The sequence below is a fragment of the Psammomys obesus genome, unplaced genomic scaffold (assembly GCF_907164565.1).
Source record: "Psammomys obesus unplaced genomic scaffold, mPsaObe1.curated_primary_1811, whole genome shotgun sequence".
NCBI lineage: Eukaryota > Metazoa > Chordata > Mammalia > Rodentia > Muridae > Psammomys > Psammomys obesus.
In genome coordinates this window covers 29,812,446-29,840,410 of record NW_026585895.1, presented here as the reverse complement: position 1 = coordinate 29,840,410, position 27,965 = coordinate 29,812,446, and the positions used below count along the sequence as shown (strand labels likewise).

Sequence of the window (27,965 nt, the reverse complement as noted above, 5' to 3'; positions counted from 1 at the left end):
AAGTAAAAAACAAAAACAAAAAACAAAACAAAACAAAAACATATTCTTACTTGTCCCATTGGAGGCCCTCCCATAGGAGGCATCATCTGTGGCATCATTCCATGAGGTACAGGAGGCATGTTTGCTCTCTGACCCATAGGGTGCATTCCCATTGGTGCGTAATGCATACCAGGATGTCCCATCTGAAAAACAGTGAAGAATGAAAAATGAGCAAAACACAGTAAATGTTTCTTTCAAATGTCAGTTCAAAAACCAAACAAAAACAATTAACCTGTAAGGCACAATATTAAGGCAATGTGATTAACTGGATTAGCATATACTAATACTAATTTTAAAACAAAAAAAAAAAAATTCACTACAGTGGTCATGATAAGGTGCCTGAGAATGAATAAAATATGGAAAAGATAAAGCCGTTAGTGGATTACAGACTCCTCTACAATGTTAACCAATTGTTAAATGACTGGCTGCACTTGGTGGCTATGTATTCTATTTCAACTTAAAAAATGTTACAGTGACCTCAACTTTGTCCCCTTTATACATCTAACCAACTTATATTACTTAAATCACATTAATCTGGATGAGGTTTGGACATTAAGCAGTGTGGGTACCCACGAGTATTTCACTAAGAAATAAGCATTACTAGTTCCTAAGACAAATATTTCACTATGGTTAAAACACCATAGGCTGTCATTCCGTCCCAGAAACTAAATGTAAATAACAAACTCATCCGTTCTAAAAAGGCAGCTTAAGATTTAATACGTTCTTTACATTTATATGTCCATTGTTCCTGACCTGAAACTAAGTACCCGTTGCCAATCCTCCCAACAGAATTCCTCAACCCTGCAAACCACCGCGACTACCGGAGAATATATGGCAGCCTCTCTGTAAGTCCCACAGACTTAAGTCTCCCTGCTAGACGCACGGAGCCCCCGGGGCCGGCGCCGTCCTGAGGCTTCTGCCTAGGCCGAGACCACTGGAACGTCCCAGGTCCCACATCCTCCTCCTTTGTGCATTCCCGCCCTCCACGCTGTCCCCCGGGACGCAGCCCACCATCTGGAGCTCTTCCTGGTGTACTCCTCTCCTTTGGGAGGAAGCTTCCTGTTTCTCTGACTCGGGTTTTCATTGTGCCGCTTTCCCCTACCCCGCCGATCCCTTACCGAGGGCCGTCTCCTCAGGAAGCCGTCAGCAGAAACCCAAGAACTGGAGCACAGGTTTGAGCCGGACAATCTCCGCTCCCCGTCCCCGGGACCCCGCGAGGGAGGTTGGCTCTCCATTTCACTCACCATGAGGCCTCCGCGCTCGGCTCCAGTCCCCGGCCTCATCGTCGGGCTCAGACTGCTCCGTCCGCGGCCACTGCCGCTACACATACCAACAAGAAGCGATCTGAGTGGCTGACGCCCGCCGGGGCCAAAGGGTAAAGGCTGCCCTGAGCTACGGGGCGGGACCAGCGGGGCCAATAAACTGACAGGCTTCCCGCCTGTCCAATCAGAGCGCGCGCCCGACACGCAGCTCTGCGGCGATTCGCCCCCAGCCTCAGCCTCGCTCGGCGCCGCCTGCATGGAGAGGGGGGAGGGGGACGGAGGAAGTTTCTGCCTTGAGCGCTCTGCCGGGAAAACTCCACCAACTTCCCCCAGGAAAGGGGACGCGGCCGGGCCCCAGCTTCCCGGGCTTGGGCCGCCTCACCCCGCCGGGGGTGGGGCAGTGGCGTCCTGACACCTTCGCCACCCCCTCCCCGCCCTAGTCACGTTCGCCCCACAAACCTGAGGCCGCCAAGGGTGGGGTGGGGGCGGGGAAAGCGGCACCCGGCGTTAGCGGCCTAGTGCGCGCGCGCGCGCGGCTGGCGGAGGAGGGGGCGCCGAGGCCCCGGGGGCGGAGTGGGGCGGGGGCGGGGGGGGCCGTCCTCGAGCTGCGCGCGCCGTCGCCGGCGGCGTGGGCGCCGCGAGGGGCGGAGCTCACTCGCCAGAGGGAGGCGGCGATTGGCGGCGGAGCCGAGCGGGAGGCTGCTGTTGTAGGGGGCGGGCGGTGTGCGCCCCGAGGGCCGGGAAGGGCCGGCTAGGTTAGGTCGTGTGTACTCGTGGGTCGTGGGCCGCGGGCGCGCGCTCCAGCCTCCCCCTCCCGCCCCCCGGACCCCGGCGCGTCCGGAAGAGGAAGCCCTGGACCGCGGCTCGCGCGCCCCCCCAGCTCTCCCCGCGCCGTGGTTGGCCCCGCCGACGGCCGGCGCTGATTGGCTGCCGCCGGGGAGGGGGCGTGGCGGTGGCGGCCGCTCGACCTTCGCGGGTCTCTCAGCCTTTCCCGCCATGTCGTTCGTGGAGAGTGCGAGGTCCGCGGCCGCGCGGAGGCGCCGCCAGGTCACCCCAGGTCCTGGGACGCGGCCCGCGCGTTCCGGCTTCACGCCGGGGGATAGCCGGGGTGAGGGCGAAGTCGACGAGGACGAGGGATGCGACCGAGTGGCCCGCGACCTGCGGGCGGAGTTCTCGGCCGGGGCGTGGTCGGAGCTCCGGAGAGTCCCGCTGTGCCCGCGGGTCGGGGACGGGTCGCCGGTCCTGCGGGAGAAGCGCAACGGCCTCTTCCCGGCCCCCGCGGCCAGCCGGACCCAGGCTCGGCGGTGGCCCATCCAGGTCCTTTCCATCCTCTGTTCGCTGCTGTTCGCCGCCCTCCTTGCTTTCCTCCTCGCCATCGCCTACCTGGTCGTTAAAGGTACTGAGGCCCAGGCCTTGAAAGTGTGTCCGGAGTCAGGTCGAGCCGGTACATCACTCGCCCCCATTCACAGCTTCCTCCCAAAGCTTTCCCTCCAAACTGTGCCTCTCCTTGCCCTTCCTCCTTTTGTCTTCTCCCCCTAGGTGGAGGTCCCCGCTCCATAATGAGAACCGGTTAGAAAGGTTCTTTGATTAAATCCACACTCGTAAGTGCCGTAAAGGCATTGAACACATAAGCACGTCCGTTTAATCAGTCCCTGCTTTTAAAGGGGTCGTGAAAAGTGCATGTAACCAAAACAGTCTGTGTATGTTCTACAGTTGATTCATAAATATTTCGAGACGCGCTATGTATGCACTTCTCCGAACATAGATAAATTGAAGGACAAGAATTTCTCCCCCGCATCCCGAATCTCTACTTTTATAGGCAGAGTACTTTTTCTTCTCTTTTGTGCTTTGTAACCAGATAGAGCTATTGCAGGACAGAATCTGTTCTACAGAGACAGAGATCAAATGGTCGAGTAGGAATGCTTTGAAAAGCCCCTTTGTACTTCCCCTATTCAAATTTGTTGTGTGGTTTAGTATTCATTAGAGTGGAAAGAGAAATAGAAACCTCAAAAACAAACAAAAAAACAAAGGAGTATCTTAGCCGGGCTTTGGTGGCGCACGCCATTGATTCCAGTGTTCAGGGAGCCAGAGGCAGGCGGATCTCTGGGTTCGAGGCCAGCCTGGTTTACAAGGCTTCACAGAGAAACCCTGTCTCGAGGGGTTGGGAGGGAAGTTATCTTGTATTAAAAGGAGCCAACACTTTGTAATTCTTGTGTTACCGTTACTAATTAAAATTAAATTTCTTCAATTTTGCTTTATTTTCCCCCAGTCTCTAAAGGGCTGCAGGTGGCTCTTGAACAGTTTTCATTTGTTTGATTTGATTTTCTTGGAGAAGACATTACTTCTTCAAAATATATTATTGGCTGTTAACTGTGGACCTTAAAAGTTTGACTGCTGTTGCTTCAAATCTGTCCTATCTTTCACCTTTTTTTCCCTTCAATCTTGACAGTTTTATCATGCACACAGTTTAATTTTCTTTTGTAGCATAAAGTTATATACCCATAAGTAGAAGTTTATTGCAGAAGACATTGGTATTTTGGAGAAAGGAGCAAGGAACTGAATTAAAAATCTACTGAGCGCTTAAGTTTCTTTTGTACAAATTGTTCAAAACCCAGGTGAGAAACCCTCTTCTCATGTTTATGGTAGTTGACTCTTGTGAAGGTATTTGCTTTGCTGAAGGTAGCGTAGGTATTAAACCAGAAGTTGAACCAAGCTCTGACTCCAGGGTACTTTTGATAATTAACAGTATGTTCAACGCATTTGGATATTCATGTCATGAAGAAAAACTATTCTTCTACCTAAACCTCTCTTTGTATTTACAGAGTTGCATGCAGAAAATTTGAAAAATGAAGATGATATACATACTGGGCTATTAGGTATGAACTGATCATTTTATTCATCCAATCACTTATTTTTGTTTTTCCAAATTATGTTTAAGTTATACAGACTTTGGGATAAATATTTTATATATACTATGTGTAGTTGATTCAGGAGCAGTTTTCATTTGTATGTTTGTGGTAAATGTTATTAGATTTCTGTTAGATTTTTTTCTGTAATTGTATACTGGCCACTAATATGTGTATATGGAATTCAGCACAACTTGCATGACTTGGATCCAGTAAATACTTGGAGTAGTTTCTAATTATGTTCTCCAGGAGGCTCCCTGTAGTGCTTCAGGAATTTAGAACTAGAAACTTGCCCACAGATTTAGCCAGCATACGTATCTGAAACAGACTTCATGAGAATTTAATGCCCACAGTTTTTTGTAGGCAATGTGTCTTAAGATAAAAATTTTAAAGCAAGAATTATTAATGCTAGGTAAGTCGGCTGAGTTTCTATTGTCCAAGATGTCATACATTATGTAGTTTATAGCTTTCTGCTGAAGAGGTTTATTAATGGTCTCTGTCGCTCTTATGGATGATTTTAAAGAGTTTAGAACTTTACCTGTTTGAGGTATTTTACTATTAAAATTTAGGAATGAGGAAAACAACTATTTTTGTAGCAGAAACAACTGTGCCAAGACAGAAAGCTCTATGAGGCTCTGACCAACTGTAGAGTAAATACAGTCAGTGTCACTGGCCAGGCTAGCTCAGTCAGATTTATGGGGATTCATTTTAAAGTAAGCATAGTTTGGCCTATAGGAAATACGTCTTTATAGCATGTGGACAGATGATCTTTTCCAACAGAAGAGCATTCTTGAAAACATCTGGGTTGAGTGTGTAGTTCAGTGATAGATACTTTATTTAGCACGTATGTTCTGATCCCCAGCACTGCAAAGATTCTTACGTCACTGATAAAATTGAGGCGATTGTGGCAGTACTCGTCTGTATATGTCTTTGAGCTTGAATTCTCTGAGAATAAATGCATGGCCAGCCTTACAAAGTCTTTTGAATTGACAGTAGACCTCTAAGTAAACTTTTCCTTGAGACGGTGGAGAAGCCAATTCTAGTAAGTGTCCTTCAAATCAAAACAAATAAATGTGTTAAGATAACAAGAAAAAAAATCATTCATTATCATAACACAGGGAAGTGCCTAGGTTATTATATCTTTATCCTTTTAAAGACATTTAAAAAACAGCCTAAGTTTTGAATAAACATTGAAAATTTCAACTAGGTTATAAGTATTGTGTACTGTCTTAATCAGTGCCCTGTTGCTGTGAAGAGACACCACGATCACAGCCACTCTTAGGTAGGAAAACTAATTGGGGGCTGGTTTAGAGTTCAGAGTTTACCGTTAAAGTTGCTAAATACTGCAGTTGTGTAGTCATCTGTGTTCCCCTGAAAAAACTGTTCAAGAGAAGCCTGTTTGCACTATTTATTTTTTGTTGTAATTATTATTTTGTTCTATTTTTAAAGAAAAAGTTTGTTATGGCAGGAGAAGAATTGTTGAGAGTTGTTTTTGTTTTGTTTTCAAGGCAGGGTTTCTCTATGTAGCCTTGGCCTTCCTGGAACCAATACTCTTTGTAAACTAGCCTGGCCTCAAACTCAAAGATCTACATGCCTCTGCCTCCCAAGGGCTTGGTTTAAAGGGATGCATGTGGGAGAGTTAGTGGGTGTGGTTGACAAGTATTAGACTTTAATACAGCATAACTTTTCAGCCTGAGGTCATCAGGCTGGGTGGTTAAAACTGTTTTTGAATGGCATTGATCACACTGGAGAATTTACAGATGAGAGCTCTTCTTTTAAAACTTTCTTGCACATCATCACTTACTTTGAACTTAGTCTTCCAAGAGATTAATAAAATTACTTGTTTAATAAGATATATCACTCATTCCTCTTTTAAGATTGTTCTCAGGCAAGAATGATTGTGCTAAACACATACAATATTGAATTATTTAGTTTTGCCTATTGGCTTTTGCATCGGTTGTAGTTTTAGAAGTTTTCTCACAAATGACAACTTTGTTCTATTTCCAATGTTGCATAATTTTGTGTAACTTTCTGGAGTCTAATATTTCCCAGGATATAGTATGATAACATTTCAGTTTTGGCAAACCTGGAAAAGTCATTAGGGGAGTACATGGAATTGCCTTTAGAAGAAAACGCTTAACAAAAAATATGTAGAGCTAGTATTTTTATATGTGTGTCATAGTTTCTACCATACAAAAATTATATTGTGAGACTTGATGCTCAGCTTTTAGTGACTTTTGAAGCCTCTAGATTGGGTATGTTATATACCTTGGAAAGCTGATGATGATGGATTGCTTGATCTCAGGAGCTAGGCAGCATAGGAAGACTCCTAGTCAGAATAAAACCAATCAGCTGACCTGTACATTTGTATACATAAATACAAACAAACACAGCTTCTAAAAGTGATTACACATGTGCCTGTCATCCTTTAACAAGACCAGATTTGACTTATTAGAGCTGCTTGTATAGTTGGTATACCTGACAAGATTCTAGGAATCTTTGCCTATGTTTTAGGGAAGAAATAATTGACAAATTCTGATTTTAATCTTAAGTGAACTCATTGAAAATTTCAAGAGTTCTTTTTCAGAGGAATAAATGAGGCTCCAACTATTATGACTTCATGCTGCAAAATTTTAGGAATATAGTTAAAGTTTCAAAGAAAAGCCAAAGGTCTGAAAATGACCCAGAGTAAAATAGGTGTTAAAAAAGCTCAATTCTTCCTTAAGGTGAAAAATTGTAAACTCAGAATTTGACTTATCCAATGTATGATTCTTCCAATTAAACCCACAAACGATTACGGAAAAGTTCAATTATTTGTATCTGTATGGGGTAACATAACTATTTCACCTAAACATTCACTAACATGTTACTTTGTGCTGTAGTACCATCTTTGTAAAACTGCATAACCTCAAAAGAATTACTAGAGGAAAGAGAAAACGAAAGTCAGTAGTCTGGAAGGATGTAACAAAAATGACAGGTTATCAGGGGTTTGGATTATGGGTTGTTTAATATTTGTATCAAATGTAACTGTCAAGAAAAATACTTTTAAAAGAACAAATTTTAGCAAGGCTTGGTAATGCATGTTGAGAGGCAGAAACAGAAGGATCAGAAGTTCAAGGTTATCCTTAGCTACATAGCAATATCACAGCCAATTTGCTCCATAAGCCCCATTCTCTAAAATTAGCTATGAGAGGAGGGGGAGGGAGGGAAGCACAATTTTAAATTGACTTAAAATTGTGTAGTCACAGTATACATTTTTAAGTTTAGGTTAACAGTCATGTTAATATTTTCAATATATTAAAATCTTAATATTTTTCAATCATTTTATATCAATCAGTATGCTCTAAAAAAAGAAAAAACAAAACAAAACTCCATGAGACTGTTTGCTCTGGTATCTTGAATAAGCAGGTGAAAAGAAGAGTTGGCTGTTGGTTAGTTCTTTAAAGTTAAATGATGTATACATATGAATTCATCATACTTTTCTCTCAACTTTTTAATACAAAAAGGTTAATAGAAACACAGACAGTTGCTAACATTTATTTGAAAAGTAACTATACCTTCAAACTAGTCTATTTTGAAAGATAAACTAACAAAAGGGTTTGAGTAGGATATTTACACTCTCCCTGGTTTTTGCATTAGTTGAAAATATTAAGCCAAGAAAGTTTCAGTTGATGGAAAGATAAAAAGTGTCATCATTTTGTCAACTAATTAATTGAGTTAAAGATAGATGTACTTAGTTAAAGGTCTGTACCTTTGATAGCACTTCACATTGAAAATCTGTGACATACTCCTCTAATGTGCAGAGTCCAGAATGTTATTTACAACTTTTTTTTTTTTTTGTAATAGTGAAAAGTCTGAAAAAAACATGTGGTGAGACTGTGTGTACAGATAAGAAAAGTCTTCAACATAGACTGCCCTGTGAAAAATAGGAAATTTCTGGTCAATATATAGAGAAAATAACTTCACCTGAGTACTCTGTGTTATGCTCCCAGAATCTAATAGCTTTTACAAAGATGCCAACAAACTCCGAGTTAACTATTTGTAGAGATGATGTAAATTAATTCGGGGAAAGAAGACTTTAACTTTGTTTCATGTACCTTCAGTTTTTCATCCAAAGTAAATAGTAAGTTAAATGAATTTAAAAATAGTATTAAAATGTTACCTGAGGATTCACTTTGGAGCTATCATGACAAAGTTTTTGGATATAACACCTGTGGCTTTTTGCTTTTCTGCTTATTTATAGATGAGTTGTTGGTTTTTTTTTTTGTTTGTTTGTTTGTTTTTTCCCTTAAATTCTCAGAACCGTGGGCACAGTTAGACTACAGTTGCAGTGCAGCCTTAGTCTTACTATTATGACATGGCTTCCCAGTCATGTAGCTTTGGATTACTTCAGAATGAATATAAAAGTAATTTAAATGTCCATGATGAGACAGTACCGAGACTGTACAATAATAATCAGTATAGGCAATCTCAAGAATACTTTGTACACAATTGGGTAACAGCTCTTTATGACAAAATTCATTTATATAAATAGTAGCCACAAAAAAAGGAGATGGCTACTCATAGTAAAATTGACAGGTGTGCTCTGAAAGCTCTGAGATAGAAAGGCCTGATTGGTTTTTAAGTAGCCAGATGCTTAGTTTTAAGTGTTATTTTCTTCTTTATCTTTTTTAGGTATCTAGAAGTTTCATAGCTGACTGTAATCTTGATTTTTTTTCCCCTTTGATTAGCATGTTTATTTTATAAACGTGTATAAATTGTACTAATCTTAGAGTAAACTTTTTTATTATATTTACCTCTTTTTGGAGATGCTCATTTAATTAAGCAACAAATAACACTTTCCAATAAAAAAAACATTACTAAATTGTAGTTCACAAAATTTTGTAATTTCTGCCATGTCCTCACTAAGTAACAAGGTTGAGTGTCAGCCTTTACTATGATTCCTGATTCCAGGTTGGGCTAAGATCCTAGACTTGGGTACTGTTTCAGCGTTTTGAAATTGAGGTGCATTCTAATGGCATTTTGTGAAGTGAGTTACTGTTGAAATATCTAGCATTTCTGTTTTGGATGTCCTTTAAATCACAGTATTAAATAGTATTAAATCACAGGACCATCTGCTATTTCTGTACCCTACTTAGAGATATATGCAGAATGACTCTTGGGCCAGCTCCCAAGATGTACAAAACACTAGCTATGCCTAGTGTATAGCTTTTTCTGGATGGCCGTGTCAAGAATCCCTTCCTTCTTCATATTGCAGGTTAGTGCACTTTATTCTAAGTAGGAACATCTTTTTTGTGTTCCATATAAACGCTTCATCTGTTTCCCAAACAGTTCATTATTTTTTTCTCTTCAAAGAAGTATTATGTTTATTTTTTTATCCCTGATTAAATCTGTATACTAGCTTTGTAATTTCACAAGATAAAAGCCAAAGATAAGGTATTTCTCCTTTCTGCTTTGCCACATACTTGTGGGGTAACAAAAACAGGAGGTGGCAAGAAAAGAGGAACTATCAGGAGAAAACATGTAGATCAGTGCTTCAAAGCACTTGTACATTTTCTTATTGTTTAATTACTTTGCTTTTTACATGTCAACATTGTCAGTGTTCTAAACTTCACATGATTTACAAACAGAGAAACGCACATATTTCTTACCTGCCTTTTGATAAAATATTCTGTGGTACATCATTTTTGGGTAGCCAGGAAATTGCTAATTCCTGGCATCTTTTGGTGTTCCTTTGTATTTCTTTCTGGAGCTCTGAAAGCAACTCATGAACGGTGTACCTTGGTAAACTTGCTTTTGAAGAACAGTCAGAATATGATGATACATAAACTATGGTACAACTTTCCTGCCCCTCTTATGTTTAAAAAGGACTGTCTTACTAAAGAAACAATTTTGGAACCTGGGTTTACTTTCATATTTTTGAGATCGGGTTTCATGTAGCTCAGACTGGGCCTCAACTCGTGTATATGGGAGAATGACCCTGATCTTCTGATCCTTTCTGCTTTCACCTCCCCAATGCTAGGATTACAGCCATCCCACTACTGGGAATGGTCCCAGTACTTTATACATGTTGCACAGGCAATCCACCACCTAAACTATATTCCCAGCTTTGGTTCTGCTCTGATTTTTTTGAATAGATTAAAGAATCACATGGGCCAGGCGTGGTGGTACATGCACTTTAGCTAGCACTAAGGAGACAGAGGCAAGTGGATATCTTCAGTTCAAAGCCAGCCTGGTCTACATAGTGAGTTCCAGGATAGCCAGAGCTACATGGTAAGACCCTGCTTTCCCCCCTCCCCAAATTACATGGGTCAAAATTTAAAATACTTATAAAGCATACCCATAATAGACTTCTCCTGGTCACCATTTCTTCTCCCTACAGAGGACCAGTGTTATATTCTCAATCACTTCTGAGAGTTTATTTTTTTAAAGCAACAGCCTAAGTAAAGTATAGACTTATCCATATATAGCACATATACATGTGTTTCTCTGTAGTAGATGAAATTTGTGAGCAGGTTTTCCTGTGTAGCTCAGGTGAAGACTGGCTTCAGGGTCATGATCTCACTGTCTCAGTCTCCAAAGTTTGAAGTTACAGGTCTATGTCACCATGCCAGTTTATACCTTGTTCATTGATAACGTTTTAGATTTTATTGTGTGGAGTGTGGGCTATTAATTCAACTATTTTTCCTTCTAGGTTGCACTTAAATGTATTGTGACTTAGGGGAGTTTAGCGATTACAGAAATTCCATCAGCTAGGCAAGGGTCTTACATTGGGCTACATTCCTAGCAAACAGTAACATTTTAAATTGTTTTTTTTTTTTTATGACAAGCTTTTGCTATGTTACAAGCTGACTTAGTTGGCTTTTCTAAATGTATTTTGCTCCACTGAGTTCATGTTTTCCTACTGATTGTTAAATACAAGGTGCTGTAACACTCAGTATCTGGTAGCAGTATGCTGATGAGTATTATTATTTAACATATAAACTTTAGAATTCTTTTGAGAACCACAGCCTCCATCTGAATTCTATCTCCCTAGAGACCATAGGAAATATAAAATATATTCAAAAAAGTATTAGCACAATCTCTAGCTACTATTTTATTTACATTCTTATTTTCTTCTCACCAAAATTTCTGCGAAGACAATGTGTTTTCTGTTTTGTCCCCGTTAAGTAGCGCTGTACCAAATAAAAGGTAGTTCCTTAGTATATTTTGTTGAATAGCTATAATGAATTAAATTTAAAAAAAGACTTTTTAAAATAAAAGTTAAAATAAACTAGGGACTGGAGAGATGGCACAGCAGTGAGAAGGACATTCTGTGCTGGTCTTGTAACAGAGTGAGTCTTGGTTTCCAACACCCATGTGCCTATGTAAAATTGTCCCAGTTTCAGAGGATCTGAGACACTGTTCTGACCGTTACAGGCACTAGGCACACATGATACACATAAATATACATGGGCAAAACCCTCATGCATGTGAAATAAAAATAAATATGTTGTAATAAATAAAACTGCTCCAACTAAAGAGAATTACATTAACAGTTCATTATCCTTTTTAATTAAGTTTTTATTTTTTTAATATTAGTTACAGTTTATTAACTTTGTATCCCAGCTGTATTCCACTCTCTCATACCCAATCCCATGCTCCCTCCCTCATCTCCTCCCTGCCCCTTTCCAAGTCCACTGATAGGTCCTCCTCCCCTTCCACCTGACGCTAGCTTATCAGGTATCTTCAGGACTGGCTGCAATGTCATTATCACTTTAATATCCTTCATGATTTGAATAGTATCTAAAAATCTTTGGATCAATTTATTCCTGTGTCCTGTCAGTTTGTTTCTTCTGCTTCCCAACCCTTATTCTTCAACTTGAGTTCACTATAGTACCATGCTTTTTATTTGATTCCTGTGAGAAAAAAAAGTTCTAAATTAACCAGTTTAAGTTCCCAATTCCTTGGTATGTTGAAATTCAACTTTGTTTTGTATACTGAGCAAGGATATTTTCATAGGACAATTATAAAGAGGAGCTATTCCACAATTGGTTGATATGTCAGAAGTACTTGTTTTGTGATGAAAGAAAGCACTCAGTACAAAGTAGTAGCAAATGTCAGCTATTTATTGCTCATGAGGTTAAAAGAAAACTGGAAGACATGCTAATGCTGAGTTGTTTTTACTATTTTCCTTTGTGGTTGAAGGTCATAAAACCAAATTTCTTATATTTTTAGGTAGAATTTGTCTTCATTTGTACATATAATTTCATTAAGATATTTGATACAACCTATAACTGTGTTCTAATGATTTGTACTTTACATGGGTTAGCATGTGCTAAGCTCAAATCTCTTCTGAAATTTACATCAGCATCTGGACATGAAGACCTAGGTTGAAATTATTTTAATATTTTTCTCTCTTCCCATTAAGGATTCTGGTCTCTGCTGATAATATCTCTGACTGCTGGATTCTCCTGTTGCAGCTTTTCTTGGACAGTGACTTACTTTGATTCTTTTGAACCAGGAATGTTTCCGCCTACTCCTCTTTCACCTGCTAGGTTCAAGTAAGTGTTTCTGGGTTTGTGTATTTCTTTGTTTGGGGTGTATGTATGTTAGGTGTGTGTGTGTGTATTTGTATGTGTGTTAATCTTATTTCTGTTACATACACTAGCATTGTGACAATAAAAGTGGGATATGTTGAAGCTCTAGATTTCAGTATAGAAGACAAAAATCACAATATTTTTTAGTGTCTGAGTCTTGCCTTTACGTATCTAGAAAATGATATTTTAAATTTCCTATCTAGAGAATATAAATTTTTAAAATATTGAAAATCATAGATCAAAGAAGTGAAAAAATTTCATGACTTCTTTTAGGTGGAATTTCAATTTGTTAACAGTTTACAAAGTCAAAATGCAAAGTTTTGAAAAGTTTTAGTCTTGTGTGTGGTCAGACTTAACATTTCATTTCTTGAGTTAGACTTTTCTTCAGGATTTGCATGTCATATTTTAATAAACTTGCATATTTAGTGCCCAGTGTAGAGATCCAGACTAGAGTAGATGTGGTTTTTGTAGTGGTATTTCTTTGCACTGTATTGTCTTGTGTTTCAGAGAAAATTGGAAACTAGTGCTATAGGACTTCAACCTGAAATATTATTTGCAGAGAGTTAAGCAAAGATATGTTTTCTACAAATAGAATTGGGAGGGAGGGGGAAGGCGTGAAAATGAATTCAGTTAAATGTATGTGTATCATCCCAGCCATTACTGTTGTTATTGCCAACTCTAGCCACTTGTTAGGCAGAGTATCTGTTTGAGGGGCTCTGTAAAGGGGAAGCCATAAGAGTGAATTGCTAGTCTGTTTGCCTTTTTTTTTTTTTTTTTTTCCCCAGGGTTTCTCTGTAGCCTTGGCTGTCCTGGACTTGCTTTGTAGACCAGGCTGGCCTCAGACTCACAAATGTTTGCCTGCCTCATGGGTGTTGGTATTATAGGCACACACCAGCTAGGCATTACTTTCATTATTAGTAAACTTCCATGTATTTTGCTACCTCAAAATATGTGTGTAAAAATTTTAGTTCTACTTTAAGCAAAATGTGACAATACATATTTTATGAAAAAAAAAGTATACCTGCATGCATGTTTGGAATGTTTCATAAATTCTTAAGTATATCTGAAATGTAAATTGTATATGAATACAATTTGATGTGAATAAATATTTAATTAATAATTAAATATACTAAGAGTTAATAATCACGATATACCATCCCACAGATTACTTGGGTAGCATTCAGTAAGAAAGCCTATTTGACTGATTCATAGAAGAGTTCAAACTTGCATTGTTTGGCTGCCCATTAATACCCAGTACCTTTAAGAAAGACTGTAAAACTTGTAAAATGCTCAATTTTTTAAAATTTATGTTTGACTTCTTCTCTGAATGCTAGTTCTGTATTTTCAGCTCTTTAGGCAATTAGAGTTTTGAGGGTTAAAGAGTTTTAGTGTTCTTCTAAAGATCAGTTAACTAATTGTATTAAGTTTTAATAAATTAATATTTTAATCAAATTGTAAGAAGAAATAATCTCAGTTGTCAAATGTTTAGTAGTTAACATGAAATAGTTTCAGATCACGAACTTTGTGCACTTAGCCATCTAGTCTTAAAAGTTTTAAAACACAAGCCAGGTGAAGTGGTGCATGCCTGTAATCCCAGCACTCAGGGAGGCAGAGAGAGGCGGATTTCTGTGAGTTTGAGGCCAGCCTTGTGTACAAAGTGAGTCCAGGACAGCCAAGGCTACACAAAGAAACCCTGTCTCGAAGAAAAAGAAAGTATTAAAACATCTATAAAATATATTTAAATATGCTGTGCTTATGTTAATTTTTTTAGGAAATAAAAATATAAAATACAAAATTATTTTATATTCAAGTGAAATTTAAGTATGCATTCAAGTATACACATAAAGTGATAATCAGTTTGAAAACAAAAACATCGCCCTCTAGTGTTCATGAATATAATCACTCGCTTCATAAATGTCTGACTATATTTTCTCTGTATAGCCAGTAGAGTGAGTCCTTGCACAGGAAAATAGACTCATGAAAAATGCTGAAATCTTCAAACTGCTTACTTAGAAGTCAGATATATTTCCCTAATGTATCAGATGTTTTAAAATAAATAATTTTCTAATAGTTTATATGTTATCTTACTGCCTAAAATAAGGTTAATATAAGCATATTTCTTGTTTAAAAATAATTCTGAGTCTTTGTTGATATTAAGACAGCCTTGTGAATGTATCCCAGTTGCTAGAGTGCTTGCTTAGTATGCATGTGGCCTGGGTTCATCCCTAGCACTGCACAGTGTGTAGTGGTGTGTTTATAATCCCACTGAGTTCAAGGCCATTCTTGGACTACAAAGCAAGTTTGAATGTAGTCTGACATACATGAGACCTGTGTCAGAAAGAGAGAAGGTAGGAGGGAAGGAGAAAACTACAAGTGTGGGGTGTGTATGTGTGTGTATTAAGATAATGGAAATAACTAATCAGGAAAATTACTATCAACATTTTAATGGATGTTTTTCCATTCTTTATGCTTTTTATGATTATTTCAGAAATGGGAACTGGGATCACCATGTATATATTATTTTTCATGATAGTCAATTCATAAATGTAATTGGTTTATTTAAATAGTCTTGGTAGTCTTAGTAGAATAAAACATGGTTTGTTTGTTTGTTTGTTTGGGTTTGAGTTTTTTTGTTTGTTTGTTTTTTGTTTTGTTTTGTTTTGTTTTGTTTTTTCCGAGACAGGGTTTCTCTGTGTATCAAGCCCTGGCTGTTTTGGACTTGCTTTGTTGACCAGGCTGGCTTCCGACTGCCTGCCTCTGCCGCCTGCCTCTGCCTTCCAAATACTGGGATCAAAGGTGTGTGCCATCGTCACCCAGCTAAAGATTTATTTATTTATTATGTATACAATGTTCTGTCTGCACATATACCTTCAGGCCAGAAGAGGGCACCAGATCTCATTATAGATGGTTGTGAGCCACCATGTCATTGCTGGGAATTGAACTCAGGACTTCAGAAAGAGCATCATGTTTACGAACCATAGCATATTCGTGAAGGTCAAAGAACAACTTTTTGAAAGAGTCAGTTCTCCCCTTCCACCATGAGGGTTCTAGGAATTGAACTCAGTTCTTCCAAGCTTAGTCATTAAAATGAGATAGCTTCATATCATGTATTTTATTTGCCTGTTGAACTGTCTTGCCTTCCACAATATATCTTTTCAATTTAGCTAAGTTTACAAATGCATGGTGCCAGCCTGGCATGTCATGCACGCCTGTAATCCTAGCACTCAGGGAGGCAGAGGCAGATGGATTTCTGTGAGTTGAAAGCCAACCTGGTCTATAAAGTGAGTCCAGGACAGCCAAGGCTACAGAAAAGCTGTGTCCAAAACAAAACAAAAACAAACAAACAAAAAAAACCAAATGCATGGCACCATCTTCCTGTCAAAGTCCACTAAGTACTTTTTTGAAAATGTACCTTTCTTAATCTTTTATTCCAACAGAGCTTATGTAAAAGTGAAAAATTTGCTCTGCTATACTTCTAAAAATAATTATATGGAAAACTTTGTCTTAGCTATTTGGAATTTGCATTGTTAAAGAACAAAGCAGAAGTTTGGATTTCATGAAGTATCTACAGCATCCCTTAGTTGCCATTAGGTTATAATTTACTATAACAATCATGTATAATTTATTATTTTTTCCTCACAGTGTCTCATAATATCTCCAACTCACTTCCTTCATTTATGGGTCTTATGAGTCACTTCCAGGCAGGCAAATAAAGTATTTGCATAGTTATTACATCACATTATGGCATTTATATAAGGCACCTATCCATATAAAATTAATACATACCAAGAGAACCTAGACCTTTAACTTTTGAGGTTCATTCTAAGATAGGCCAGTGGCAGAACTAGACATTTTACTTAAATCTTTGTAATTGGAGAAGGTAGGTAGAATATCTACTTTGCACTTGAATTTTTCCTGAAAGTACAACTTTTAAACTAGTGTTTTAGTAGTAGAGATGGCCTAGGGATTCCAAATAAAGCTCATAGAAAAGCCAACTCCCTCAGCCACCATGGATGTTATAATTAGAATTGTCCTTCCTTCCTTCCTTCCTTCCTTCCTTCCTTCCTTCCTTCCTTCCTTCCTTCCTTCCTTCCTTCCTTTCTTTCTTTCTTTCTTTCTTTCTTTCTTTCTTTCTTTCTTTCCTTCCTCTCTCTCTCCCTTCCTTCCTTTCTTCCTCCCTCCCTCCCTTACCTGGCTGGTGTGAAACTCAGAGATCTACCTGTCTCTGCCTCCCACTGGGAGCAAAGGTATGTGCCACCATTGCCCAGCATGTTCTTTTATTTTTATAACATGAAGAAACCAAGACCCAAGAACTGAAGTAACTTGCACATTTTTGTGCGTAACATAATGCATCTGACTCTTGGGATTGCCTCATTAACTCACTGACTTCTATATTACAAAGTAAATCAGTAGGAAGAGTTTCACTAATTGGTATTCTGCTGACAACTAACTTTGAACTTTTATAATATGGCAGTAATGTTGAGTAAAAACTTTGTTTTTAACATGTCTCCTCATCTTCATTATTTTCTCCAAGTTAGTGACGTTTTCTACTTTAAAGTGCACACATTTCATACTGCCTCTGTGCACCATGTAGTGGTGAATGGTCTGTAGGCTTGCAGTTGTTCCACATGCTAAATATTAAACTATTTAATTACAACTATTATTTTGTAGACTAGCAATAAATTTAGTGGAACTAACTTAAAATGTCCATTATTTAGGTCAGAAGTCAAATTTAACAATTTATACCCCTATAACCTTTGTAAGGTTAATAAACCAAAATAACCAAAGGGTTCCAAACTTAAGTAATTTTTGGTTCATTGGTTTTACATTTAGTACTTACTTTCAAAGTTAATTTATATAACCTAAACATACAAAGTGACAGTGTCTTAGTTAATTAACTTGTAGACTTCCTTAATTAGCTCAGATCATTGTGAAGGGAGTTACAAGTTGTACTATGAAGGCTTCTTTTTTAAAAAATTTTCTTCAAGTGCTGAGCATTGAGACTTGGGCCTTTGACTTTCTTAACAAGTATTCTACCATAGAGCTATATTCCCTTAAGGAATATTATACCCTTAAGGAATTACATTATGTCAGAAAGGTAATTATTTTATACTATGAATATGTATCAATATTTATTTCCAAGGAGAAAAAAAAGTTTGTACTTAAAAGAAAGGAGAACTTCATTATGGAAATCAACTGCTGCTAGACATTTCCAAATTTCAAGGTTAAGCTGATCAAAGAATATAAATGAAAGGAAGATTTATTTTTGGCTATCAAGGTGGCTCCGCACATTAAGGTGCTTCCTGCCAAGTCTGATGACCTGAGTTTGATCCTCAGAGGTTGTCTTCTATGTTCACTTTAATACCATGGCATACACCCCCCTTCCCAACTAAATGTAATTTAAAATTATTAAGATTTCTCATGTATATTTGAATCCCAAGCTTAGATTGTTGAATAACCTACTTAGAAATTGATTTTAAACAGATTTTTCTGCTTCTGTTGAGTATCGCTTAAGAAATGATATACTGTAAACAGCATTGCAGGTGTGGACACTACTTGAGCTCTAGTAAATAAATCTTTACGTTCTATAATAATAGCTAAACTTGAATCTGACAACTTACAATGAGCCTATTTCACAATGGCTTACTTGCTTTAAGAATTATTTAGCGGGAAATAGTAACAGCTGGAGAGGACAGGGTCTCCACAAGGAGAGCAACAGAACAAGAAAATTTGAACACAGGGAACTTCCCAGAGACTCTTACTCCAACCAAGGACTATTCATGGAGATAACCTAGAACCCCTGCACAGATGTAGCCCATGGCAGTTCAGTGTCCAAGTGGGTTACATAGTAATGGGAAGAGGGACTGCCTCTGACATAATCTGATTGGCCTGCTCTTTGATCACCTCCCCCTGAGGGGGGAGCAGCCTTACCAGGCCACAGTAGAGGACATTGCAGCCACTTTTGATGAGAACTGATAGACTAAGATCAGAAAGGAGAGGAGAACCTCCCCTATCAGTGGACTTGGGGAGTGGCATGCATGCAGAAAGGGGAGGGAGGGTGGGATTGGGAGGGGAGGAGGGAGGGGCTTATGGGGGGGATACAAAATGAATAAAGTGTAATTAATAAAAAAAAAAAAAAAAAGAAGAATTATTTAGCATTTTCAAGGCTAAGGCAGGAGGCCTGTCATGAGTTCAAAGCTAGCCTGAGTTACACAGTGAGCCTCTGGAAAAGCCTGGAACTAGAGATCCTATCTCTAAAAACAAGTTATCTTCTTATGCCGTTTAATAACCTTGTTTACAATATGAGCATTTGTTAAAAGAAAAAGACTTACTTTAAATGTTCCGAGATCACTTTTTAAGTCTGTGTTTATGTCATCCCTCAAATTTTGAAGCCATTTGGAATTATTAGAAACCAAGAAAAAGTGTTGCATTCTTATAACTTGACTCACTTTTATATTACAGTACTTGTTCCTCAGATGCATCTTGAATAGTCATTTCTTTCCCAGAATGAGGCAAATTGGAACACATATGTTCATTTTATAAAAGACAGCATAAATTCATTCTTATATTTTTAGAAAAGTTTAAAATGTGTTGCTTTTTCAGTTATATTACTGGTTGTTTTATTACTTATTTTATATGAGCCTAATAGTCACATTAACAATTTCTAAAACTATGATAAAATTAAGAAATGGTATAGTCTTTCACGAAAGCCTGTTTAAAATACAGTTTATGGAACTAGATAGGCAATCTGTAGTATTTCAGTTTTGAGATAAAAACCAATGAACATCTTCTATCTTTCTGACATTTGTTGTTTGTTTTTTTTTTTTTTTTTTTTTTTTTTTTTTAATATTTAATCCAATTTTTTTTTTCTTTTTTTCTGACATTTTTTTTTTTTTTTTTTTTTTTTTTTTTTTTTTGGCTTAAATAAGTTACTCAACTTTTTAGTGCACTCTCAACCACAGATATTTGATAAATATCTTAGTTTCAGAAAGTACATTTTATATTGTATTAAACTTAGCATTATGAATGCCTTGTATTTTTAAATGTACTGCTTTGGGTGTTATTTAGAGTCTGCAGAATTGGTGTTTGAAAAGAACAAGTTTGGTGGGTTTTTAAAAATTAGTTTATTAACTTACTTTGATAATTCTTTTATAAAAATGTGAAGCTTTTATAGTTTTCACTTCCTCTGGAAAGCATTCTTCATGTAAGTAGATGTTGAGACAGTTGAGTTTTCATGGGATTTGTGGGTGAATGTTGTTTTCACTTTTGTTTTGTTTCACTTTTGTTGCACAGAAAAAGAATAGGATATTGAATATAAATTTCCTGGGGAATTCAAGATTTTAGGGTTTGAATTACATAGTACTTTTCTGTGTACCCTTGAGGCCTTGTTTGTTTTAAATGTGTTACTAGGGTTATTCTCATTGTTCTTATTGTTCTCATTGTAGCTAAGAAAATGCAGAATGAGCAGAGTAATAGAGCGTTATAGAGAAGTATTGTGGGTTATCTTAGGCAGTAATATAAACCTTTAGATCAAGAAAAGTGAGTGGTTTAATATTCAAATTAGAAGTTTCTTTTCCAAGCACACTAGCTTTAACATTAATCACAATAAATTAAGTCTATCCTCTTTCGTACATAGTTTGGAAAGCTGCCTCCTTGTTGAATCAGATTTGTTATTATCATGGAACAGATGTCAGATGGCTAATTGCAGTAGGAGAGAAAAACTACTGACAAAAGAAATAGATCATGGACTTAGCTTTGATATCTGACTGTCATGAAGTTTCATTAACTAGGGACTGCTTGGAGCCGTCAGTTGCAATGAATATATTAACAGTTATATCGGTGGTAGCATAATGTGGCTTTTGAAAGAGCAGAGTTAAAATACATGCATGTCTTAAAAAATATATTTTATTACTTGAGTAAAGATATGCGTAGATGAAACAAAATCCTTTAAGAAACTGTTAGCATTCATTCATAGCTTCCTTGTTTTCAAAACACAATCTAGCTGATTGTTTGCACCTGTTTGCTGTTGTATTTGGTGTGCTGTTAATGTGTAATTTGTGAGTTTTAAAAAGCAAAACCAGCACTAAGAATACTGAGAAAAACTATGTGAACCACTTTTTGTGTGTTCAGCAATTGTCTTAGATAGGGTTTCTATTGCTGTGAAGATACACCAGGACCATGGCAACTCTTATAAAGAAAAGCATTTAATTGGGGCTGGCTTCCAGCTCAGAGATTTCATTACCACAATGGTGTGAAGCAACGTAGCACACAGGCAGACATGGTGCTGGCTAGGTAGCTGAGAGTTCTATATCTGGATTGGCAGGAAACAGGAAAAGAAAGTGACCCTGGGCCTGGTTTGAGCTCTGAAACCTCAGAGCCCACAAAGCCATGCCTCCAGTAATGTCACTCCCTATGAGTCTATGGTAGCCATTTTTATTCAAACCACCACAATAATGTAAATTAGGAGACACACTGTATTTATTATATTAGAAAGTGTTTTTAAGTCAGAGAGGTGCTTTTAAATTCAGCTTATGTTATACTCCAGAAGAATTCTTGAAAAAGTCAATAATCAACTAACATGTGTTTACTGGTTAAATCAACAGGTAAGGGCTAAGAAGATTCCTCAGCAATTAAGAGTACTTGCTGCTTTTTCAAAGGATCAGGGCTCCAGGTGTCAGGTCTGGTACCTCACAACTGCCTGTAACTTCAACTCCAGGGAATCCAGTCCCCTTTTCTGGCCTCCGGAGGCATTCGTAGGCATGCACACATACCCCTACCCACTCCAGATACGCAAATAATAAAAACCTGTTTTTTAAGCAATAGATATGTCATATGGCAAAGCACGAATAGTGCCTAAGCCAAGCTTTTAGCTCCACTTTTTATTTCTTCTAACCCTCTTCTTCACTCCTTGTGTCCTCTTTCCTACTGATGTTTTTTTTGTTTGTTTGTTTGTTTGTTTTTTTTTTACTTTGGGACTAGCGTTTATACAAATTGATTTTTAAATTTTACCTCACAATCTTAATCTATTTTATATGAATCAAATCAGCTTAGCAGTTTCTTTGTATCTTGAATACTAAAACCTTGTGAATGTATGTTTGTGTACTATATCTTCTTTCTGTGCACACTTAAAATATATGTTCAAAAATTGTATCCTATTCAAACATAACTGTATGTAAAATTATGGTAAACAGTTTAAGCTTTGTAGTACTTTAAAGATAGTTTAATTTTATCCGAAATACAAATATACATATTCATTTATGCATATGAAATACACCAATGCGTTTGCTGCCAGAGCACAGTGTGTGTGGGGGAAGGGAGGTGCGCATGTGAATAACATTGGGAAAAATTTTTTCTATTTGAGTTACTCATTTTATTAAAAAAAAAAAAAAATTAAAGCCAGGTCTGGTGGCAAGCGCCTGTGATTCCTCGCACCCAGGAAGGCAGAAGCAAGTGGATGTCTGTGAGTTTGAAGCCAGCTTGGTCAATAATGCAAGTCCAGGACACCAATGCTACACAGAGAAAAACCCTGCCTCAAAAAAACAAAACAAAATAAGTGTATAACACCCTGTCTTTAGGATTATTCAGTAGGAAAAAACACATTTTGTAAGTATTTGTTCAATTTTGTTGTTTAAAAGTACAATAATTTTAAAGTTTGCACACAGAAAATAATAAGCATATTTTTTATAATTTATAGCCAAATAGTGAACCTCATTATTTACTCTTCAGTAATTTCACCTAAATGTATAGCTAAACTTACAGATTCTGATTCAAAGTCTTTGCGATAAGATCTTATTTTTGATTCTGAATTTGTAGGAAATGCCCAAGCCTTTGTAGTGGGGGTGTACCTTTAATCCCAGTGCTCAGGTGGGAGAGGCAGGTGTATCTCTAAATGTGAGGATAGCCTCGTCTACATAATGAGTTACAGGACAGCCAGAGCTACATAGTAAGACCTTGGGTGGTGGTATTATTATTATTATTATTATTATTACATTTTATTTTTTATAATTTACTCACTTTACATCTCCATTGTAGTCCCCTCCCTCGTCTCTTCCTGGTATCACCCTTTCTCCTACTTCCCCCCCGTTCCTGGAGACCCTGTTTTGAAAGAAAAGGTGTAGGTAATACTTATGATTGCAGATATAACTGATTGAATAGAGAGGCTTTAGATACTTAAAATTTAGAATTGGCACACATTTTTCTGTAAAGAACCAAATGATAAGTATGTTTAGCTCTGTAGTCCACATGACCTTAGTCGCATTTCCTCATCTGTCATTGTAGCACCCAAGCTGCTATAGACAGTTTGTAAAAAATAAGCAAGACTGTTCTAATAAGCTTTATTTACAGAAAAGGGTAAGAGGACAGATGGGCCTTAATTTGCTAGTACCAGTGTTTGAGGATTTCTCAGAAGTTAGGTATTATTTTTAAAAATACCTAGGTTTTGGACCCCATCCCAAAAATAGATTGTTACTGATTTGTTATACCCCTTTGTGTCTAACAAAGTATATAGTCTTAAGGATAAGGCAGATTTCTTTAAAATACATATTAAGTAATAATTCATACCTCATTGATACAACTATTAATGTTTCTGAATTATCTGTGCTTTAATGACTAATGACTGAGTGGAGCACGAGGAGGTCAACTAAGGTCTGTAAACTAGAAGCAGGAAAACTGTAGGCTTACAATTTTGTTACACATTGGTTTTTACACATTTTTCTCCTTGTAAATTGTGATCCTATAAATATTTCTTTACTTGCCAATCTGGGAAATATTTTTTCCAGCTAAGTTACAGAATAGGGGATATATAAATTAGTGGCCAGGAAAATAATTTAAAATTAAAAATCAGAAAGCCAAAGTAAATGCATCAAAATTTGCCACAGCTATTATAAATACTAAGAAAAGTTGTAATCCTTATATCAGGTCTTTATGAACAGCAACAACAAAAGTACATGAAGTGCCTGCCCTGTAAAATTACAAAGCTTTAGATAGGGCAAAAGAAAGGTCAAGGAGGAGTAGATCTCATATTCATATAAAATAGGCCGAAGTTTATAGCATTCTATATAAAGGGGGTGAATAGTTTTATTATTCAAAGGAAGTTCCAAATATTTAGAATGTACAACTGTATATTCTGAGCTAGGCTTTGAGTGTGACCCATTCATCTATATATCTCTTCTCCTTTATCTACTTCTTTTGTGGCTATTTAAAATCTTAACCATACTGAACTCTTAGTAGACTTCTTTCAGTTTCACTAAAAGGTCGCTTACTGTAAGGGAACTTCTATCTTTATATATCTCTTGTAAGAGGTACTCAAACCCACGTCTTACTCTAGAATTTGACCTATATCACTGGTGAGAATCACATGAACACTTCATTGTGTGTCTGTATTATTGCAAAAGATTGCTTTGAAACTAGACTAAGATAGTTTCCTTTGTACAACTAATCTTCTAATGTGGAAGTTGCCCTCTTATAATGAACCTTTCTTTGTCACTATTTTCAGTCATTTTATTCTTATTCAATAGCATTTCCCATTTATTTCCAACTTTTTTTTATTTCAGAAATGTAGTGGAAAATATCTTTATTTAAGCCTGATAAAATTAGCATTTAGGGCCCTAACTTAAGAAACAGTCTGCTTTCATTAAATTGTCTGTTATTTCTTACTATATGGTCAAATGAACCATCAGGTAAAGTTTAACTAGTAACTTATTCATTAATTTTTATTATTGGATTTTCTTGGTTGGCTCTTTGAGAATTAAATATTTATGTACTTAAAATCTCTACAACATTGTTCCACTTTAAATACAGATAATATTATTAAGTAACCTCTTAATTGGTAGAAAGAACTGTATACAACTATGTAATCCCTTTGAAATATTTTCCTTTTGTTTCTACCTGAAATAGTCATAGAAATTGATGATTAGAAGGGATCCTAAATTAATATAGTCCTTCTACCTGATAACCACAGTGAAAACATTTTTATACAGTGCACTTTGATCTTTTCCCTTCCCCAAACCCATATTCTCCCCTACCTTTCAACTTTATTGCACTCTTTCTAAAGAAAACAAAAAACAGACAAACTTAAAAAAAATGCAGTAAAAAAAATAAAGTGTAGGGAAAACATGGCATTTATTTGTGTTATTTTTTAAACCTTGCCATGTTTCTTAAGTTTGACAAATCAAAACTTGTATCATTAAGGGAACTTGACTTATTCACAATATTTTTTTCTCTTCCATTTTAATTTTTTATCTATTTGATACTTAAAAGCATTTTGAGAGATAGGGATGTGGCTTAGTTCGTGGAGTGCATGCTTACCATTACGAAGCCTTGTATTTGAATGCCAGCACTGATGTATAAACTGGATGCAGTGGTGCATTTGGTAAGTAAAGAGGTTAAAGAATCAGAAGTTCAAAGTCATCCCCAGTATGTAGCTACACTAGGCTAGGACTCAAGTAGGGGACTTTCATTCTTCTTCCTGTCTGTCCTCTTTTCCAGTCCCTTAGACTTAACATTAGTCCTATTGCAGTCCACCTATATACCCCTCCTCCCAGTCCATCTCCATTCCTTTGGTACTCTACATCTTGGTGAAGATGCAGGATCCCTTTAGTTCTCTCTGGCTGCACCTTTCAGCTTCTCCTTGTAGCCCATCTCCATTCCTTGGTGATTCATTCCAAGCCTGTAGAATGGCTTTTTACTGGGAAACTCATAATCACTACACATTGCTAGGACTAACAGCCCCTACAGCCAGCTGACACACTTGGCCTTCTACCACTATTTGAGCACAGTCTTTATTTCTTTTTCTTTTTATATTTATTTATTTATTATTTGTGTGTGTATGTAGAGGGCAGTGGACAACTTGGATTCTGTGACTAAAACTCTGGTCATCAAGAGTGCTTGGTGGCAAGCACTCTTAGCCAACTGGCCAATTTGAGGGCTCTTTTATTACGTATGTGCATGGGTGTGTGTGTATTCATGCCACAGCACATTTCTACTCAACACTGAAAGCAGTTTTTTAAAAATGGTGATCAATTTCAGCACTTTGTACTAATAAGGTTGTGTGTGTGTGTAGGGTACAACTTTTATGAGTCCCCCTCCATGGGTTCCAAGTATTAAACTCAGGTTTGTATAGCAGGTGCTTCTGCCGGCTGAGCTGTCTTACCAGCCACATTTTTAAGAATATGTCATTCTACTAGAACTAAAATATATCATTGCAATGTAGTTAATGGAATATTTAGAAAACCATAAGCAATATTCTTCTAAAAAGCAAACACATCCTTAATTTTTGTGCAGCAGTTGAAACTCCTAGTAATCATAAATAAGAGATTTTTCTTTGCTGTCATTTAGAAATGTGTTGGAAACCACTGCAGTTAAATAAACTTACTAGGTTGAAAGCTGACATTTGTTTTAAGTCTAACCCATTTACATAGGCTCAAAAGGAATAGCTTCTTTCTGTAACTGAAAAAAAAAAAATTATATGGTCAGGATAAATACTTGGAATAACATGTATTTAAAGTTAGATCAAGGTAAGGACAAGAGCAGGGAAACACTGCTGTTTAATGCAACACTAGTTTGTAATGTAACAAATTTGTTATTGCTACACACAGGATAAAGTTTTTAAAAGATGACAATTGAGTTCAATACTCTGTACTAATGAAATTATATTTGTTAACCAGGAAATCAGGACCATTTTGTTGGTTTGTTTTTAAGATTTGTTTATATTGTGTGTACTTGCACGCACATGTGGGGGCCTACCATGTGTGCATTTGTGCCTTTTGTTTAGGGGGCTATAGATGCCAGGGTATGGGATCCCCTGGAGCTGTTGTTACAGGCAATAATGAACCACCTAGTATGGGTGCTGGGCAATCCACGGGAACAGCAGGAAGTACTCTTAGCTACTGAGCCATCTCTTCAGTCCCCAGGAGGGCTTTTAAAAGAGAATTTCAGATTGAAAAGTCTGTACTAGATCTGCAAGTGTCCTTTTTTTAACTTACTCTTTTTCTAATTTATATATTAGTATTAAAAAAAAATCTTAGGAAGACTCATTGTGATGTTTTAAGCATTTTTAGTGATGTCTTTCTAGTTTTCTCATACCATATTACGTGTTCCTTTTTGATTTGTGTTTTTTTTCTTTTTCTCTAGGAAACTGACTGGACATTCTTTCCACATGGGCTATAGCATGGCAATTTTGAATGGTGTTGTAGCTGCTCTTACTGTGGCATGGTGCCTCATGTAAACCCACAGCAGAGCAATACTGTTGGTGAAAGTCATGATTGTTTTGTAATAACAGAAACAAATATTGCCTACTCAGAAGACTGAAATGTGATTCAGATACAAACCATCATCATTATTGAAGACCTTACAGAGCGTCATTTCAGAAATTAGGCATTGGGACTATCTGAGTACTTTCAAACACTTTCTTAAAAGTATAAGATATTTACCTCATCTTTTTACTTTTGTTTATGTAGTTTTTATCAGTTACAGAAAGTATTTTAATGGAAATCAAATTTGGAAACTTGAATACAAGACAACGCCTATCTTTCTATGTATACTCCATTTTTTTGCTAACATGTTGCTATTACTGGTTGAGATAAAAATATTTCATATTTATAGATTACATTAACAAAAGAATGCTGAGGTCGAGTGTGGTAGCAAAAACCTTCAAGCCCAGCTATAGAACCAGGTTCTGCGGGTTAGAGGTCAGCCTATAGCTTGCACAATGAGACCGTTTCAAGAAAAAGAAGAAAAAAATCATGCCTATTCTTTGATATTTTATAGACACTACATAAATCAGAGGTTTTGATAATCAGTATAACGCAAATGGTGCATTTATATTTTTGTGGAGTGTACCTAGGGGTTTTATATATTTTTATAGTAATGAATTTGTTTTTAAAATGATTGCATTTATACCTATATGACTGTAAATTTTATTTCTTAGCTGATGTAAATCTGCCCTTTAGTAAGTATTTTGTCTTTTTTAAAAAGGCGTGAAAGTACATTGACTTGAGTTTAAGTAAATTTATTTTTTAACAGAAAGATAATGAAAATTCAGGGAAAACTATTTGTCATTATAATGTTAAGAAATTGGAGATTGTTAACCATTTTTATTTACTACAATTTAAAATATTTATTTTGATGTATGTATTAGGGTACCAAAACTTGTACTGTTTTGTTTTTAGTAAATGAAAACC

The 27,965-nt window shown here is 37.2% G+C and overlaps 2 protein-coding genes across 10 annotated transcripts in view; one reads left to right on the top strand and one right to left on the bottom strand.

The window, feature by feature from the left end:
* The window catches only part of Prpf40a (pre-mRNA processing factor 40 homolog A), a 46,923-nt gene extending 45,135 nt beyond the window's left edge, over positions 1–1,788 (bottom strand). For 2 of the 9 annotated variants that reach the window (XM_055600143.1, XM_055600145.1), the window contains exons 1-2: positions 1,158–1,743; positions 51–182 (exon numbers count right to left, since the gene is read on the bottom strand). In XM_055600143.1, coding sequence (XP_055456118.1) covers positions 51–182; positions 1,158–1,559 — 534 coding nt within the window. In that variant the 5' untranslated portion in view covers positions 1,560–1,743. The other 7 variants (XM_055600147.1, XM_055600150.1, XM_055600152.1 and 4 more) reach the window with 6 other exon arrangements.
* Positions 1,789–2,003: 215 nt separating this feature from the next.
* On the top strand, positions 2,004–27,965 carry Arl6ip6 (ADP ribosylation factor like GTPase 6 interacting protein 6). The gene is made up of 4 exons (XM_055600457.1): positions 2,004–2,697; positions 4,124–4,177; positions 12,618–12,750; positions 26,917–27,965. Exons 1-4 carry the CDS (start codon positions 2,298–2,300, stop codon positions 27,008–27,010), a joined length of 681 nt encoding a protein of 226 aa, XP_055456432.1. The 5' UTR covers positions 2,004–2,297; the 3' UTR covers positions 27,011–27,965.